The sequence below is a fragment of the Lagopus leucura genome, unplaced genomic scaffold, assembly GCF_019238085.1.
Source record: "Lagopus leucura isolate 7727_CA_CO unplaced genomic scaffold, USGS_WTPT01 Super-Scaffold_100001, whole genome shotgun sequence".
Classification (NCBI taxonomy): Eukaryota; Metazoa; Chordata; class Aves; order Galliformes; family Phasianidae; genus Lagopus; species Lagopus leucura.
The window spans coordinates 71,258,583-71,277,889 of record NW_024962262.1 but is presented as its reverse complement, the minus strand read 5'-3'; the positions used below and the strand labels follow the sequence as shown (position 1 = coordinate 71,277,889).

General features: G+C 36.7%; 1 protein-coding gene across 1 annotated transcript in view; it reads right to left on the bottom strand.

Annotated features, from left to right (window-relative positions):
* DSCAM (DS cell adhesion molecule) overlaps nucleotides 1-19,307 on the bottom strand; it is a 370,474-nt gene that overhangs the window by 138,765 nt on the left and 212,402 nt on the right. Inside the window, exons 7-8 of the mRNA XM_042867346.1 lie at nucleotides 12,574-12,852; nucleotides 3,563-3,682 (exon numbers count right to left, since the gene is read on the bottom strand). Coding sequence (XP_042723280.1) covers nucleotides 3,563-3,682; nucleotides 12,574-12,852 — 399 coding nt within the window. The remainder of the gene's footprint in view (nucleotides 1-3,562; nucleotides 3,683-12,573; nucleotides 12,853-19,307) is intronic.

Here is a 19,307-nt window from a genome sequence, read left to right as displayed (position 1 = left end):
AGGGAGGGAGGAAGGAAGGAAGGAAGGAAGGGAGGGAGGGCTCAAAACATTAATCAGGCATGGAGTGCCATGTTTGGTAATACCACAATAATGGAACATCCATAAAAACACAGGAAGCTAAAGATGTTTATATTAACTTAGATTTCATGGAAAACAAACAAACAAGCAAAAAACAAAACAAAAAAAAAAAAAAACAAAAAAAAAAAACCCTACCTTAATACAACTTTAAGATTAAAGAAACCTTTTATAAGCTATGAAATAAGTATACATGCAGATAGGCACCGAAATTCTTATCTTTAAGATAAATAATTAAGATAAATAATAAATAATTGATAATAAGAAGTGGCAGCTGGTTGGAGAAAGATATGTGGACATCCACATGGATACATGTGGACGTGTCCCACATATGTTTTCTCTTGTGTTTTCAGATGATTACTTTTCAAGTTGATGAACTATCATGTCTTTGTCTTTTCCTAGAGAACGTTTTCTCTCACTTCTTCATGGTTCTCCTTAAACAAGGTAAGATAGAGAAATAAAAAGAACATCTATTTCATCTTTCAATATTGCAGATGAATGCTCTACTCCTTTCCACCATGAAAAACAAGCTGAGAATTACATGTTAACAGAGTTACTGATCAGAGTGTCTGATAATTCTTTAGTTACTGTTGGAGTATTAACCATAGTATAAATAGCAAAGATTGAAATCCTAGTCTTGGCTGGCTGTGTTAGAGCTACTTTACCATGGAAACAAGACAGTGGTGATCTAGGGAACAGAGAACAGAACACTGCCATACTGTCAGTACTGGCATATGTTCAGAGGTCCATCACAAGTTCAGGTTTAACCAGCATCAGGAACTCTTTCAGTATGTATTAAGATACAGTTCTTGTAACAAGAGCTTTGCAGCCTACATTAGCAGCAGAAAGGGGGATTTTCCAGGGAAATCACAAGATAGTCTTCTTCAATGTAATTCTGCTATGCAACTTTCTGTACATGAAGTTGGTATCTGTCAGCATTAGTTACTATATGCAGTTCGCTGAGTCAGCCCAGCAGGCAATAGAATGAATAAACACTATGGGGATTGTTTTGATATAAAATAGCAAGCTATCACAGACCCACAAATACAACGTTTAGAATATTAAAAAAGAGCACATGTATACTAAAACTTCTTCTAGTCCTAAAAAAGTTTGCTCTGGGGACTTCTACAGTTACACTGAAGCTTTCTGAAGCTGATACTATGAACGTAGATGTGTTAAGGGGACAATATTTTCAGGAAAAAAACAGTTGTCACTGTTGATTTTTCAACTGTTTGAGTCACATACTTATCCTCTTCCTTCCCTTTTTAATCTTTTTTTTTTTTTTTTCTTCTCTAATTATCCATTTTTCCTATCACTTAGCTGGAAGGAACATCTGTGCTTCACTAATTCTACCTGTCTGCAATGCCCAAGCAGATAGATACAAATACTCCTTTTATCTCTTCACACAAAAAGTTGAGGTAAAAATTTGGTGCCCGTAGAAAGGAAAGAGCTGCTAGTCCTAATGATATCTACATCTGGACAACATTTTGCATAACAATTTCCAAAGACTTATAACTCTTCCCACACAACATTTCTGCTATTACAGCCAAAATATATCCTGAGTAATGACAGTGGCTTATCACATGCAACTGCATGCATATGCAAGAGGACTTATATGGTTATGAATCAAAGAATTGCAGAATGGCTGAGGTTGGAAGAGTCTCTGCAGGCCGTGTGGCCCAAACCCAGCTCCAGTAGGACACCCAGAGCAGGGTACCCAGGACCACGTCCAGGTGGCTTTTGAAGGTCTCCAAGGAGGAGACTCCAGAGGCCCACTGGGCAGCTCTGTCACCTTTGCAGTAAAAACAGTGTTTTTTAATGTTCAGACAGTCTCCCATTTTTCATTCTGTGCTCTTTAAGTCTTAACATATTCTTGATAATTATGGAGTGTCTGCACTGATCTCTGTTACGCTCCAGAAACTTTGGATCAGTTACCTGTCTTTCCCAGCATATAAAAAGAATGAGCTCTCTTTCTCCATGCACAAAAGGCCAATGACACAAACTTTCCTACAGGCATACACATGTTCTTTGTTCTCTATTGTGGAACATACAAATAAGCTATGATCTGCATGTTCTGCTCTATTGTGGAGCATACAAATAAGCTACGATTTGATTGATTATTTCAGAATTTTGTACAAACATAGCTGATAAGCTAATTATATGAAGGGTCATTTTAAGGCAAGATGTGCCAGACAGCCTAGGAAACTGTACAGACCAAGTATTGAAACTGAAATCATATACTGGGGGAAAAAAAGCCTTCAGTAAAAACACTGACCTTTTCACCTAGAGTTACTTTAACCAAAAACTGAAACTGCAATTTGATAGCTATGCCTACATCAAGTATTAACTAAAACTTTCAATGACTTGACTACTTCAGAGCTGTTAATCAAAAACATTAAAAACAGTCTCTTGATGATAGAATATCACTAAAATCAAATCACTGTCCCTTTCTCCTTTATTAAAATGGGCAGCTTATCTCTTCACAGTTAATTATAACTCAGCTAGCTTGACTTGGCCTTCTATTTCAACGCACAAACAACACAAAACCGAATTACTTCTTTGTGACCTATATTCATAATTAAAACATGATGATTAATGGGATTTTGAACTGTATCCTTCTTGCCACAAAACTGAATTTATGAATATAAGCAAAACTAGATTTTCACATGAACATTCATCTCCCCCTGTGCTTTCTCTTTAAATTTAATTTAGATTTAAATCCGAAGGAAACCAAACATTGCATGGAGCATAAGGATTTCCTTATAGCACCTAATTTAGTGATTGTCTGTGTTTCATTTGATGCACGTTTAAAGTTCATTAAAGATTTAACTCACATACAAGGGATACAGAATTTGGTGAGTTTGTTTTCTCATTAAAATCAACCAGAAGACAACAGGCAAGAGGATGAAACCTAACAGGCAGCAAATTTTAATTAAAAAGTAGTCAATTTCCTGTGGTTACTTAGGGTCAAGTGGGGGCAGTTTTAACGTTCTGTTACATGAGAAGAAAATGTTAAAGCATTATGTAAAGTGCATACCAAATTACTGCTTATGCTAATGCTACCTGACCTTTCTTCTTTGCAAAGAAGCTATGACTGGCCGTGTTATCACAAATTTTGAAGGGGAAAAAAAAGTCAGCCAAATGCTGTCTGTGAACCTTGTTCTGAGGTTGTTTCAATTAAAGGCATATCTCTTCCCTCTCAGTTGTCCACTACACTGCTCTCCTGCTGAGACCATAGCTAACACATAAGCTCATCCACAAACTCAGAAATTCTCTGCGGCAGTCTAAAAGTCCATAGAGGTCAGCCTTGCATCTGTGACAGTGGCCAGCACAGTGTGCTTTGGAATATGATGGAACTGTAAAAACAAATACTTCCCTTATTGTACTCCACTTGCTTTCATCTACATGAAGTTTAAACCAGTAGCTTAGCAGTAAGTAAACTAAAATAGAATTAATTTGCTCCCATTGATCATAGAGAGAAACATACCTTTTGAGTACTTCCAGACAATGGTAGGAACAGGATAACCCTCTGCAGAGCAGTTGAGAATTACAGCTTTTCCATATATCCCATCCTGGTCACTTGGCTGAACCACAAACCTAGGGGGCACTGCAGGAAGAAGCAAAAGAAGCAGTGAGAATTTGCACAAAACTTAAAAGCAGCTTTTGGATGATCCAGTGACACAGTAAGTTGGCTTTATGAAGTTACTTACTTACTGTCAAAAAAATTATGCATTTCTTGCCAAAGGTAACAAGAACACTAGTTTTGATAGGGTACAAAAATAAGTGAATAAAAATCTCATTGTAGGAGAGGTTACAAAGTGGAGTAACAGACAAACCAAAATGTTGTAAGCAGAAAAGAAATACTTTCTTACAAATGGGGAGGTCTGACAGATGTCAAAGAACAACTGAAGTTTATTGAGTTTGGGGTTTTGTTTTGTTTTGTTTTGTTTTTTTGGTTTTTTTGGTTTTTTTTTTTCTCCTAACAACTGTGAACTGGCAGGTTTCAGAAAAATAATTAAAATATTATATAGCGTAAACAACCTTAAAGATGTAATTGCTTTTAATAACAATCAGATCATTTCATATTAAAATGAGGATTTTTGAATTCTTTTCAAACAAAGAGACATAGAAAGGTTCAAAACATTACATTTAGATTAAGTTGAAATGAAGAAGTTACTGGAAATAGCCGTATGTGCACTGAAGTAAACAGTAAATGATTTGTGTTCTTATTCCACAAGTTCTTTTTTTTGTTGTTGTTTCTTAGAATGGTACAGAGAAAATGTAGCGAGGTCAATGAGCTCGATAAAGTTTTTTTCATCTCAAATTGAGTACAGTAGCATGCTGAGATCTATCATCATAAGGAAAAATCCTAGTAGTTCATTGCTTCAACTAACAGTTAGGGCATGTGCACATGGGGACACATACATGGTCATGACTTCATAGCTTCCCAAGGTCCAGCCATGGCTGAGTTTGTCTGGAAACTGCAGAAAGCAGAATAGAAAGCCCTGACATCCTTTCTTGCTTTGGCCCATCCCATCTTTCCAAATTTCCATTACCCAAAAACGGCAGATATTAATAAAGGAAGTATGGGAGGGGGATGTGACATGAAGAGATTTAAGACAGCAAAGAAAAGGATCATCAATACAGTGAACATTTGTTCGGGGTCCAGAAACAGTTTGGAATGGCCATGAGTACAATACTGCTTATATACTGCTTATACAAGAAAAAAATTATATGGCTGAAGCACAGCAAAACCACCAATGCTATAATAAATGACTTTTTAATTATTATTATAAACACTCTTATATACAAAGAGCATCTCTTGTTAAACTAGAGTCATAAGTTTTAATTAAAGAGAAACTTAAGCTGTCAGTGTTGGGTACGGATAGGAGTGCCAAAACTTGGAGGCATCTAAAGATATTCCCCAAGTGCAGAGAATTCTCACAACGGCCTGAGCCTTCCTCCTATGTCTCCATAATGCAGTGCTCCTCTCCAAATTTCCTCTTTCCAGCCTTATAGCTAGAAGTGATTTTTAAAAGATAAGAACAGTTCTCTAGAGAGAAAACAATCCTTTTATCTGTCCTTTTTGCTTACTGAATCCCTAAGATACAGTGAAAAGCTACCTACTGCCTAACAAAAAGAAGGTTCACTTTCTTGGAACATGTTAGCAGGTAACAGAAGGAACCAAAAACAACAGTTGGCTAGAGCCACCTTTGTACTAGGAGAGATCTTATTTCTCCTCTTTCCATAATGGAAACTGTTATTATATTTATTGCTGTCAAACATTTCAGCTTTCCAAATAGCTGACACCCTCACAAACAGAAATCATGTGTTGTGTTAATTCGTGACAGGTAAGCACCAAACATGAAGCCTCAGCAGCAGCAGCCCTGGGCAATCACCAACCCTATTTTAATTATCTACTCTGAGAAAACATTCACTTTGGTAGCTCAATTCTCACTGTTCTATATTCAGTTTATCATCTAACACAAAGGAGTTCTAAGTACTTATTTTCCAAAGCAGGCAAAATGTATAATTAGTTGTACAAATATATTTGATTTAATACTAAGTATGAAGGCATCAGCTTGTTTCACCTGAAGAACTGTAAATAAATTATTACTCCTAGCTCATAAAAAATCGATTACAAGCTGCTTATTGAAAAATACCATAAGCAAAACAAACAAATAAGCAAAAAACAAACAAAAAAACCCCCACTCATTAAAAAACAAACAACCCACCAAAAAAAACCCCAAAAACAAATAACACCAACCCAAATTCCACACCACTTTGATTAAAAGATATTGTATAGGTAAAGATAGTGGAGTTTAAAGTGTATGGACAAACTATATTCACAGAAGTCCAACTGGTGATAAACCTGCATATACATAACAAATGTATATAGTCCAGCATGCTGACCCTGGCAAAGCTGACCCTGACATGTTATCTGGGGAGGAGATGCAAGGGAGATTTCATGGCTCATTCCCTTTGCATTTCCTCAACAACTAAAACTGCCCTTGTATGTCTATTATGCATTTGAAGATCTGTTTCATGTTGGTTTGCCTAATCACCTTTTAAACTTGCCAAATATTACTTTCACAACTTCCTCAGCTAGAAAGTTATAGAAATTCATTATGCACTGTAAAAAGGAGTATTCCTTCCTTTGTGGTTTAACCAGACCTCCACTTAGTTTTACTGTGTGTCTCCTGCATTCAGTAATGGAAGACCTGATGAAGAACCGTTCCATATCCCTCTTATCTACCACCTTGATTTTGCAAACCTAATTACCTCTCATTACATCACCTAGGAGAGAATATAAGTGTGTGGCATTCCAATAGACAGAAAGTAATTGAGGTGGAATTGTAGTGAATAATGGGTCAATTCAAGGGCCTAAGGATGTTCAGAAATTAAAATTAAAGGCAATATATTCAGGTTCTTCTCTTGAGATTATTCAAAGGAAAGAGGACTATCACTCATGTATTGTTAATGTATCTAAAAGCATTTGACTTCACCAGATTATTTGAATTGAATTAAAAGATGTGCTTTCTCTGAAATTGAAAGACTTTTCATCCATCTCCTCTGTCCCCCAAAATTCACCTCAGTTGTGTCAGTTTTACAGGTGAATGATTAAAATCAGTGCAACGAGATAACTGATGATTACCAGACACTTCTATCACTGAAAAGTGTGAACTGCATAATATTGTTCTAAATTTTCTCCTATAATACAAAATTTTTGTAAATTCTTTATTTCCTTCTCATTTAAAAACTACTTATTTATATTCCTCATCTACTCTGGATGACATTGATGACATGTACTGTCATTTTTTTCAGGAAATAATTTGATTAGTATATTAAATGGGGGGGCACAAGCAGAATTCTGAATTCTGAAAAAGAAAGATCGTATATTATGCACATTATGTAATAAAGGAAATCAGACCTTAAAATACTATTTGCGTTAAATTATCCATTTCCATAATGCATTTATCTAATCCTTTTTGGCATGTATTGAAAAAAATGGATAGATGACATGGATAAATGGTATTCAATCATTTCTATGGAAACGCAGCTTCAACACATCTTCACACATCCATGGACTGTAGATATATGTGCTGCGTTCACCTTAAATGATGGTAAGCTCTGACCTGGGCTTTTAGGACATTGATTTCATTGTATTTATATATATATATGTATATACAAAACATAAGATCTTGCTCTCGCATTCTTGGTATCATTAATTGTAACCATTATTTTTTACACAGAATGTGATATCAAGAAGGCAACTATGGAAATTGAATTTTGCCATATAAGCTTCAGAACTAGGCGTATGATCAGCAGTCATACTGTTTCTCTGTAGTGCTCCATAAACAGAGTATGTATGAACCTAGGCAAAAACTGTGCCTTCATCTGGTAACAGCATCGATTTCCACATATTCAGTGAAATTTCAGTCTTCCTTTAGGTAGTACTTTAGGACTACTTACAGAAATGTAAACTGCTATTGTGATTTTGAGGACAGGTGTACCTGACCCTTAGTTTTAATGTTGCCAATAAAAATCATAAATGATGCTACAGCAAAACAACTTACTCATTCAGTGACCTTTCAATTATTTCCATCCAGGTAAAACCACAGGATTTTTCTGCATATAGAAATAAGAAGTAAAAGGAGATCTCTGTATTTTCTTCCCCTTTGATAGTTTCTTTCTAAATGTTATTTCAGATGAATAATTTCTTCGGTGCTATGTGCTATCATATTTTGGAAGATGAAGTAGTTTACTACTTGGTAAAGATTTTGATACTTAGCATCAGATTACAAAGCAACATTCACTATTTCTTTATCTTTAAGGAATTCATTAGCCCTTAAAAAAGACTTCTTAATTACAAACTTAACCAAGTTCATTTGTCTGATGTGCTTAAGTAGAGTTAATGGAGAAATAAAGCAATTAGATTCCTTCTTCTCTCTCTTGTCATAGAAGCGTGAGCCTCCTCTACCCATTTATAAAAGAAAAGAACCTGAAATAGCTTATGAATATGACTGAAGAGTTCTACTTTTACTATCACCTTTGTTTCACCACCCCAGTCTCTTGAGCCCATAAAGAGGGCATTTGAAATTGCTTTAACAGTGAGTTTCTGTTAGGATCTCTCATTTAATACAGTCCATGGATCTGTGATGAAAAATGAGTTGTTGAATCATTTAGTGTAAGAGCAGTAAGTTGGCAAAAGTAAACTATTTAATAGCTGAACTCAAAGGACCTAAAAACCATGTTTTCCATCAACATGATGATTATCAAATTCAAGCTCTCACACAGGGAAAACAAAGGATGAGAAAAATTACAATAGGATATTGAAAATAACATAAATGCCACACTGTCATATGAAAGGAAGGAAAACGTTTAAATTATCTACTTGTTTGAAACAATCCTGACAAGATGAGAAAATATGAGTTGGTACGTTAAGAAGACACCACTTACTAATGTCATTTCAGTTTGAAAGGGTGGACATTACTAGGTAGTAACTTAATTAATTTGTGTATGCTGACATTTCTTAATTTTTTTTTTTTTTTTTATGTAAATCCAAAAATTTTTTATGGCTCATCTTTATGACAGAGATTCAGATGACAAACTCAAACTCTCCTTCATAGACTTCCAATCCCTGGAAATGTGTTTGCCTCCCAAGCACAGATGAGTACAATCCTGAAGGGCTCCTAACATAAGCTCCTGCAGTGGGCTACTGAAGTAAGCAAAGAAATAATCTATGGCGTTTACCTAGAATACAGTGTTTCATTTTTACAGGGAATATTTGTACTTTACATTTAAATCATACTGTCAAAATGATGGAAGAATTTTAATTAGCCAAAGCAATGACTGATGTATTAATGAATGAGATCATTAAACACTGTTATTAAACAGTTATTAAACTTGGTCATTGGACCTAAGGGGTCAATTTAGCTGGTTTAGAGAAACTATTTGCTATGCGGTTAAAGAAAAAAAAAAGCCTAGTGGTTTGCATTGATCAGGTTTGTCTAATGAAAACATTACATAGAAAGAAAATCATCCAAGGGTAACCTGCAAAGCTGCAGCAAAGAAAGTAAAGGAATTCTGATACTAGCTGCAACTATAAATCTTTTCCTTGTTTTTCCATCGCTGCATTTGCTGCATCTCACCACCTCCAACCATAAGAAAGCAGACTGATACTTTCTATATTCAAGGCTCATGGACTGCTCATTTGGTGCTTACCTACATAATGATATTCAATATTTCTGGCATGTACAAAATGAAAACACATTTATGCTTAATGTACTAAACGTATTAAGGGGCATTATTAGATATTTAAAGACCTTGTCTCAATTTTAATTAATGATCTATTCATTAACAGGAATTTTAACATCATGGTTTTTGCACCCATTGCTATCACTGAATTCTCTGTTCTTGCAGCACCTGTGCAATTATAATACATTTACGAGCTCTTTCTTTTCAGTTTCCAACCAGAAGATTTTTCACTGCTTTTTATTTCATAATTTTTTCATTCTCATTTTCAGAAACTCTACAGAAGTGAAAAATGTGACAAAGTGTATATATTTCTTTAACCCCTCTTTAGAAGACGGTCATAATGAGTAAAGCCTTAATTAATCCTGCGTAGTAAGTATTTGACAGGGAAGATGTTTTCCTGATTTCCATGGGTGGCTTTCATGACAGAATCCTATTCTTTCCTTTTTGTTAATAGCACGCCTAGCAAACCAGGAGTGTGAGAATAAATAAAATAACAATGATGAATGACTTTTTGAGAAAGCTTTCTAGCTTGCTATTCTAGCTTGTAAATTCTTTATTAACTTCCAAGAGGAATTGCAGGCTGGAATCCAGTGCAGCTCGAAATTATGAGAATGAAAGCTCTACTTCCACTCACCTGCAGTTCCTACTTGTACTCCCTGATGCAGTAAAGAGGGAAGCTTCTCCCATTGTCTATTTCATCAACTTCTAGTTCTTGTTTGCAAAGGACCTCACATGAGCTTGCTGTTCTCTTGAGCTCATTATTATCAGCTGTTCGGTAGTACACTGCATCACGTTCAGCAAAGATATTTCCAATCTTTACATTATGATTTTATTCTTTCAGCTCCACTGGAGGCATTTTCCCCTATTCAAATGTGTCTGAAATTGGCCAGTAACTTGTTGGAAAGGAGAAGTACTGGAAGACCCATGCCCAGAACATGTAGCTAAGACTTATTTCCAGCTCCTCAACAAGAAACCCACAGCAGAGAGAACTGAGATTGCTCTGATTGTTTCTTAATCCAGCGTGGCAGATCTGCTCAACAGCCTTCTACCCTCACTTTATTTCTCTCACTGTCTTCCATTTAATGCATGATGCTCTGCAAGGAAAATCTGTGGAAGCTATTCACCTACTCTGATAGTTAAGGCAGGAAAAATCCAGCCTTGCTGTCTAGATATTTTTAAATCTTCTTACTGTTGCTTAGTTCTTTTTAAACAACACAAAATAACACAAACGACTAACGGGAACAGAAGCAGTGAAGACGAACCATCAGGTGCCCACAAATTTGAACAGACCAGTGATTATCTTTTGCCATTTAATACTCGTAGCAAAATGGTAGTTCATCTTAGATATCAAAAATATTTGTAGGAAGAACATAGGAAATCTACAGGAAAACAAGAATGCTAAGCAACAGGACACACATGATCAGAGAGATAAAATACTAGGGAGAAAAACATTGAAGTATTTACATGACTGTATGGATTCTGCAAAAATTTATGTACTAATGGTTACAATGTAGCAACAAGCTGCTGGCTTGCGTTTCTCCATTCATCTTAGAAATGGATCGGATTTAGATGATACTTCTAGGTCTCTCTATGTAGTATGTTGAATTATACGGACTCTCACGTATATTGAAAACATGACAGTCTTCATTTTGAGTACTTTTAAAAAGAAAATGGTGACAAGAACTTTGTGGGGAACAGTCATATTCCCTTTGTTTTCTTCATTTAAATTCCACAAGAGGAATTTAAATGCCATTTCTTCTTCCTTTACTTAGAGAAAAACTGCTCAATGGATTTAGAAAAATACTGCTACTACTTTCCTTTACACTGTACCCAAGAACAAAAAGATGAGGAGGGATCAGAAAACTTGGAGGAGAAATAGAGAAGGAAATCAAGTATTTACTGAGATATGTGCAGTTTGGGTTGGATGGGGACTAGTAGTGATTACAATTAGCCCTCTAATGTCTACATTCTGACCTCTGTGGAACAAGAGAGCTGAAGCAGTTCAATACTGAGGGAAAGAGGTCAGTCCAGGGTTCTGGCAGAAAATTCAGGTCAAATGTCATATTATATTTCCCTCTTCCCCTCCGAGTGGGAATTATTATCCCAGATGTATAAGTAAAACTGATTAAGCCATTACCATTTAAATAGACAGAGAGAGAAGGGCTTAAAGAAGATTGCCGCAGAGCACTAGCTGGGGCAGAAAGATAAGCAAGAGGGGGAAAATTGAGTAGCCCTTGTAAACTTCAGGACTGCTACTCCAGAAAGCTTTTCCTGGGCAACACACGGTGAAAAGCTATACCACCACTGCCAGAAATATATTGGTAAACTTATAAGATGTCGTGATCTTCAACAGGCAGAAATAAACAGGGGCACTTACAGTATTACAGTGTATGCCTCTTTACTTTGACGAGTCTAATGGCTTGGTGGAAAGGAGATAGTGGCGGGAGAAGAAAGTAATAGCTTTACTTTATTAAAAAGTGAAAAATTAAAAACAGTTTGTAAAGCTTTCAGAAAGAAAAAGGAGTAGGTTTTTTTGTTTTTTATTTTATTTTATTTTATTTTATTTTATTTTATTTTTTAAGTGTGCATACTAAATTTTGCACACTGACTTTTAAAATATATCAGAAGTTATATTCTCTAGGGAACTTGGCCAAAGTATGACTTGAAAGGCGTAAGATGTGGGAAGTATTTCTCTAAAAGATCTTCTTCATATAAAATATTTACTTACTGAAGTTCTATATTCACATTTATTTCAAGGAAAAGTGTTGTGAAATGAGCAAGAGCAAATGGATCATGTTATTTGAGTAATAAACACAAACAAGAAAAAGAACGTCATTATAAATGTTTTGCTTTTATACTGAGGTAATGTTATATGAGAAGCAGCTCTAAATCAAAAATGAGGATAATCAGCCTAGAAAAATAACAGAGATTAATTTGATATCCTTTGAAACACTTGATCCCAAGGAGTGGGCTTGCTCTTCAAAGTTGTTTGGGAAGTCAGTGCTGTGGCTACCTTGTTCACACTCTGCAACTCAGGGTTGTTGATTAATTTCAAGACTCTCTACTTTTAGATAGAAAAGTCTTTTTTGTTGTTTCTGTGCTTCACCTCTCTGTGCGTTGTCTTTTATGATAAGATTACCATATTTTCCCATTTTATACTTCCCATCAAACAGATGTCATTACAAAATACTGATGAAATCCACTTAATTGGCGCCCTTCAAACCAATTATGTCTACTTACCTCTCACAATTAATTGGCTTTGGTGCTCCACAGCTGCCGCATCATTTCTAGCTATACAGGTATAATTCCCATTGTGCATCAGCGAAAGATTAGAAATCCGTAAGGAGCTCGTGAAGTCAATGTTGTCAATGGTCACCCCAAGGCTGGCTGGGATGGGCCTGCCGTCCTTTTGCCAGGTGATGGTGATGGGCAGATCTCCAGAGACAACCACACAGGGAATGAAGACCCGCTGCCCGATGGAGAACCTTGGGAACTCGAAAGGCTGGATAAAAGGAGGAACTGAAACAAAAGAGAAAAGAGGAGCTATTGCAGGTACGATCTCACTTCTGAAAAAGCTGTAATGGAACTGATATTTAGTATCTGCAAAACTGAGTATGTGATAGCAATACCATCAACAGCCACAGGGTATTGTTTAACTAATAAAAGTTACATCTTTTGCAGATACCTTTCTGAAATGGGCTTTTTCTTGGCTACCAAATGCATTAAGCAGAAATGAGAATCAGTGAGATCCTGGTTTTAGACACAAAAGATCATCATTGGCAGAATCCTGTGAGAGCAATCAGTCCTTCCTCAAAAAAATCCCACTGACAGGTCATGACTGCAGATGTGGGGTTGCCTGAGGTAGTCCAGGATGAGCTCACCAGTTTTCACAGTCTGGGGAAAAGGCTTTGCTTAGGATCACAGAATAGATCTAGAAGAATTTCCAGTTTGCCTATGAAATGTGATGAAAGGGTGTGTAAGATTCTAAAACTCTTCCTGGAACTTACTTTCTTTCTGATTCAAGGCACAATTTTTAATAAGACTGTGTGAAGTTATGCAGTAAAAGGTACAAATAGTATTGATACAGCAGTAAACTTTAATTAAAACTGATTTCTAAACTTTCAAGTTGGCATTTAATACTGCTAACTGTATTTTGCTTGATGGTGTTTTTTACTTTTTTTCCTCATTATTCTGTGGTTGAAAAAAACAAAATAACATAAAATAGGCACCCCTTTATTTTTCCATCATAGGAAATAATTTATCTTCAATGAAAATATTTTGTTCTCAGGTACTTCCAATAAAAACAAATAAAGCAATGAGTTGGATTTAATAAACAAACAGGAAGTAATGGAGATGTCCTGCTTTCTCCGAGCTGTTTGAAATATTTGCCAAAAGTCATGCATATTGGGAATCAAACACACAACCAGCCGTGGGAGTCTGAACCTTCTCCCAATCTCAGGGGAGCACTCTAACAACCAGGGCACTGATTGATCTGATAGTTTTCCATCAGTCTCTCCTGAGGGAACTATAAAACCAGCTTTGCAGTCAATACTCAGATACTCATTTATTAAAAGAGAAGGCTCTTAGAAGTTATGTATCTTAGAAATAGGAGTGCAATTCCTGTTCTTGACCGAGAGATTACTTGTATACAGTCCTTATACACTTGTACATCTTTACACTTGATCATCTTTAACAAGAAAGTTCAAAGGACATCCACAGAGAAACATTTATACTGCTGTATATTAGCCAGCTTCAGAAGAAAATAGAGCTGGTGGCTCTGTGCTTACTTGTGTGTCTTTTGTTCTACCACCCTTTAGCAAAATGAAAGCTTTGTTTTTACAGAAACTGAAGTAGAGAAGAGCAGAAAAGCTCTCAAAAATGGTTGCAATGTATGCCACCTCTTTTACTTTCTTAGCAATTTTTTTACTCCTCTGCCAGTTTCCTACTGGATGACAGGGACTGATATTTGTAACCATTATTACAGTAGTTTGATGCTGTTGCTTTCATCATCGCACCTGTTGGCTGCTCTGCCATTCATGAAAAACGTGATACCAATCCCTCTGAATGGCAAAGGCGTTGTTCAGTGATGTACGCTGGTGTATGTGAGCGTAACAGTGCAAGAGGATGTTAACTCTGCTGTTTCCAGAATAAGCCACGATGCCATTTGAAGAGGAGATGTTATGGCAGTGCATGTCTGTCACAAAGGGGTTAAATCAGGCTTCAGATATATAGATGCAGAGTGTAATAGCTTCTTTCTATAGGTTCTCTGTCACTTCTTTCTTTCTCTCTTGGGACCTAGTGTTACACAGAGTGACAAAATATCTGCCTGCTTCTTCTAATTGCTTTAGTGCACCTAAGACATTCATGTGACAGATCATTGAGTCATTGACAGATCATTTTGCACACCACAGTAACAAGAAGGACATGAAACTGTTAGAGTGTCTAAAGGAGAGCATCCAAATATGGTGAAGGCTCTGAGGGCAAGGTGTGTGAGGAGCGGCTGAAGCCCCTCGCTGAGCTCAGCCGGGAGCAGAGGAGCTGAAGGGAGGCCTGATGGCGGCTGCAGCTCCTCACAGGGAGCGGAGGGGCAGCACTGAGCTTACAATGTAAGTAGGAATTTTTAGTACTGGACTTTCAGGAGGTTTTGACACGTTTTCCCTTGCTAAGTGCAGCTATCTGCACCCCCTGCACTGACTGTATTAGCCAGCACATCCCTGCTGCACGTTCCGTTAAATTCTTCTCTCTAGGCGTCATTACCAAGGATAAGCTAAAATTCAGAACAGAGTAGCAAACTGCTTCAGTATTTTCTGCTGAGCATGTAAGAGACTTGAACTTATCTTTCATAGACAAAAATATACCAGGAATAAGATAACATACTTCTCAAGGATTGTTCAGTGCATCTTGACCCTCCAGCTCCCCAATGAAGAAAACCACGAGCAAGATCGTTAAGTCACATTGAAGTATTTTTTTCCACAAAATATTGATTGGCAAGGTTACACTTACTGACTCTAAAATTCAAGCAACAGCCTGCAGAGCATTTCGTATACCAGTTAAAATATTTATAGGCAGCACATTTTCCCTCTGCCCAGGTTTTTAAGATACTGAAGATACCAACATTTATTTCTGCCTCGTAATATATAATGTATATTCAACCTGCAGCAGCTTGCACTCCTGACAAGGAGGTTATTTTGAAAAGCAGTGTGTAATTTAAAATCAGTACTTTAAAAAAGTAAATAGTCAAGGGGTATTCTTCAAAGTATGGTATCTCCATACTTCAAAGTATGGAATAATGCTTTTCAGCTACAGTATTTACTGTTTTGGGTTGATAATGTGACCTAACACAGGTCTTCTTGCTAATTTGAAGATGGGAAAAATCACCAAAAATCACTTACTAAAAGCATAGAAAGAGAACAAAACATATCTGAAGTCATTTAAATCAAAAGTTGCCGTATGTATTTCTGAAGTGAAAAAGCTGACAAACAATATGAAATATCTGGCTTAATTAACCAGTATACTTTAAGAATTTTTTGTAAAATTGTATAGTAAAAAAAATTGTATCATTGACAAAAAGCATAAAAAAGTAGGATGAGTGTACACTACTTCAAATCTTAGAGAAAAGTTACCATAGGACAGATATATTAAAATGTATTTTAAATACTTTAAGGTGTATCACAGTATTTTTCTTTTCTATGTGTAGCTTTTGTTTCACCATATTTCAGAGTTTCTATTCAATTTTGTTTGCTAAATTATTTTACTTCATATAACATGTTACATATTACCCATATACAGAAAGGGTTTTATGTGCATATGTGTTGTGTATTTGAAAGGGATGTTTCTTCCCTAACTCACAACAGTCAAAAGACAATCTGTGCTCTATGCAATTGAGTGCAATGACTTGGGGATGCTTTATTGATGAGTGCTTGAATTAAGTGTCTATTTAAAAAGAGGATTATGGGCCAGTCTCGTTACTGTTAATGTATAAGATTTAAATGATATTTTTGTGCCCTAGCAACATCTCATGTGCCTCTGGGAGATCACTGTAAAAGAAGGCTTCCATGATGCTCTCCATTAGCAGAGGAACATCCTTAATTTTTTGCCCTCTGTTTTGTGGGAGTTATGTTGGAAGAAACTGCTCAGATGTTTCACTAAAACAGAACATCCTGCAGATGCTTTGTTTTCTGCAGCAGTTTTGTGAACACACCATTGCTCTCTTGTGTTCTCCTGTTTATCACTAGAAACTGCTCTCTAAATGATTTTCATGCAATAACTCTGTTGGAGGAGCCCACACTATGACATAACTTTAGCAATGAATACACACAACATTGGCTGATGCAAAGTAATAGCTACAAACTATGTAGGTCACTCTGAACGTAACACCTCTGATTTATTTCCATGGAAACTACAACACATACAAAGAGCACAATAACACACTTTGATAAGAGTAAATTCTCAGCCTCAAAACACTATTTGTCAGCACAGTCAGCACCATTAGCTGTGCATTTTCACCAGTGATGAACAAGAGCCTGCATGCCACACTCACAATAATCTGCATCAGCAGAGGAGACCTACTGTCACTTTTGCCACTGCTGAAATGCATCACTCACCACCTCACTGCTCTCACATCCACTGTTTGGTCTCCATAAACATTCAGCAGGTGTCAGTGAATGTCAATGGGTGTCATTTTTCTGCACGCTTTCTGACACATCTTTGCTTCGTACACAGTATTCACTTCAGATACCACTGTGTCAGACTGCCCTTCTGCTGCCATCAGTCACACAATAACAAAATGTAATGGAATACTGATGGAAGGTTCAGCCTTTATTGCCATCCTACTAACAATCTGCCTCTGACACTGTAGGCCAGTATCATAAAATAGGAAGGATTACTTTCAGAGCATTCATAGAAGATCTCAAAGAAGCCATGTAAACCAAGATTTCATGCACTAGGACTGCAAAAGCCAAAACTGCTTTGTATTTGCACAGATCCTAGTCATGGTTTAGCCAGCCATTGACTGTTTCACCTAAACATCTCCATCCCTTGTGGGATTCTTCTGCTTCTCTCTTTTATTTATTGGGCTTTATCAGTAGGGCACGTCATTCACTGAACTGTCAATGGCATTTACTGATCCGAGACAAATAGTGTGTTCCCTCATTGACTGCTAATGCATCCTGTCTTGAAAAGAGCAAATACTGTTATATTCTACAGACCTAAATGTATGCATTGGAAATAAAAGAACCAAATCACTATCTATAATGTCTTTGCTGTTCACAATGTTTCCATGTGCTTGTAGGTTCATTAGTTACCAAAACTGACCCAATATCCAAAGTTCTTCAAAATCTTACCACAACTGTATCACAGAGCAAATGCTGCTGTGCACCTTCTCCAGCCTCAGTCCCCACTTCTCCTCTTTGCAATACAATACTGTTCTGAGAACTCCCTCAAAACAAGGGATCAGTTAAAATGCTATGCAGAAGCCAAGAGTGCTTCACCTATCTATCAGATCACCCCATTTTAGCCTCTGTTGTGAGGGGAAGGGATCACACCCTGTAAGCCTAGAATGAAGGCAGTACGTTCTCTGCCCAAGGGGATGCATTTGCTTATGCATTTTTTAAAGAGGAAACATTTTTGTTGTGGCCATAGGGTAAATGCAAGAGTACATACAACAAGCTGTTACATTCATTGTTAAAGTGCCCTGTGATAAAAAGCCCATCTTGCAGGTTGTGCATTATCTAGAAGCACTCACCCAGTCCACTACTTTTCATACACTTTTAGATCTTTGTCCTGAGCTATAGCTCTTATTTAGCCCCTGTGATCTAAAGTGATCTCTGTCCTCAGGTAACACTGTGAAAAGCTGAACACAACTAAATCACTGGAACCAAAAGTTCCAGATTTGAAAGAGAGAGGACTTCAACCTTCTGAAACCTTCTGAAAGAGAAGGACTTTGTGCTTTGAAAATTATTCCAATAAGTAGTTTGACTGGCTTCATACTAACTTCTCCTTCACCAGTATTCTATGATTGCACACAAGGAGCTAATTTTACACCACCCTTCTGTTACCACAGTGTTGGTGTCCTGTTTTCTGCACATCCTTTGTACTGTGATCTGATTTCAAGTTAGGGCAGCATACTCCATACTTCCATTCTTGTGTTCGTGCACACTTGCTTTCTATACACACTTACTATCTGGACTTACACACATTGCTATACAAACCAACTAGAAATAAAGTGATTAGCATTTTTAAGAACAATTCTAACAAATGTATATATAAGTATTTCAAATATAACTGAATGCAAAAAGAGCAAGAGCATGGCTTTTTCCAAACAGAAACTAAAGACAGCTGCATTCTAAGACAGAAGAGTGTTAGCTTTGGAAGAACCCAAGTTTAAATATACAGGTAAGTCTTGAACTCTTATTCAAGTATTAAGGCTCATTCCACATTGTTTTCTGAGGAGGACTTTTAGTGGATTTTGCAGGATCTTTTCTGTGACTGGACACCCATTCTCATCACACAGCACTTTTCTGATTTATGCATATGACAATTCCAGTTACTTTGGAAGATCTGATTATTTCTTCCTGAAGGATGTACAAGCTTGGAGGGATTCAAAAAGGTATTGCACTGGAGAGAAAGAAATGCAGGAAGTATAATGAAAGAAGTGTCTGAAGGATCTCAAAACCAGAAGTTTTTTCATTCAAACCATTGGCAACATTCAATCAATAATGCATGGGAAGTTATATCTTACATATATGTACAAAGCTGAATTCACACTTCATCTAATCCACACTGTAGATTGCATGAAGCGTAAAGAAATTAGCAGACTGTTTGATGACAGTGTGCACAATCGTCCAAAGGAGCAATGAAAGGCTCCCTCTTGGAGATTTTCCCCTCCTGTGTCTGCAGTTTTCAGTAGTCAGAAGAGCCCACTTAGAACTGATCTGCAATTCAAATCCACCAATAACATTTTGCATATTAGGAAA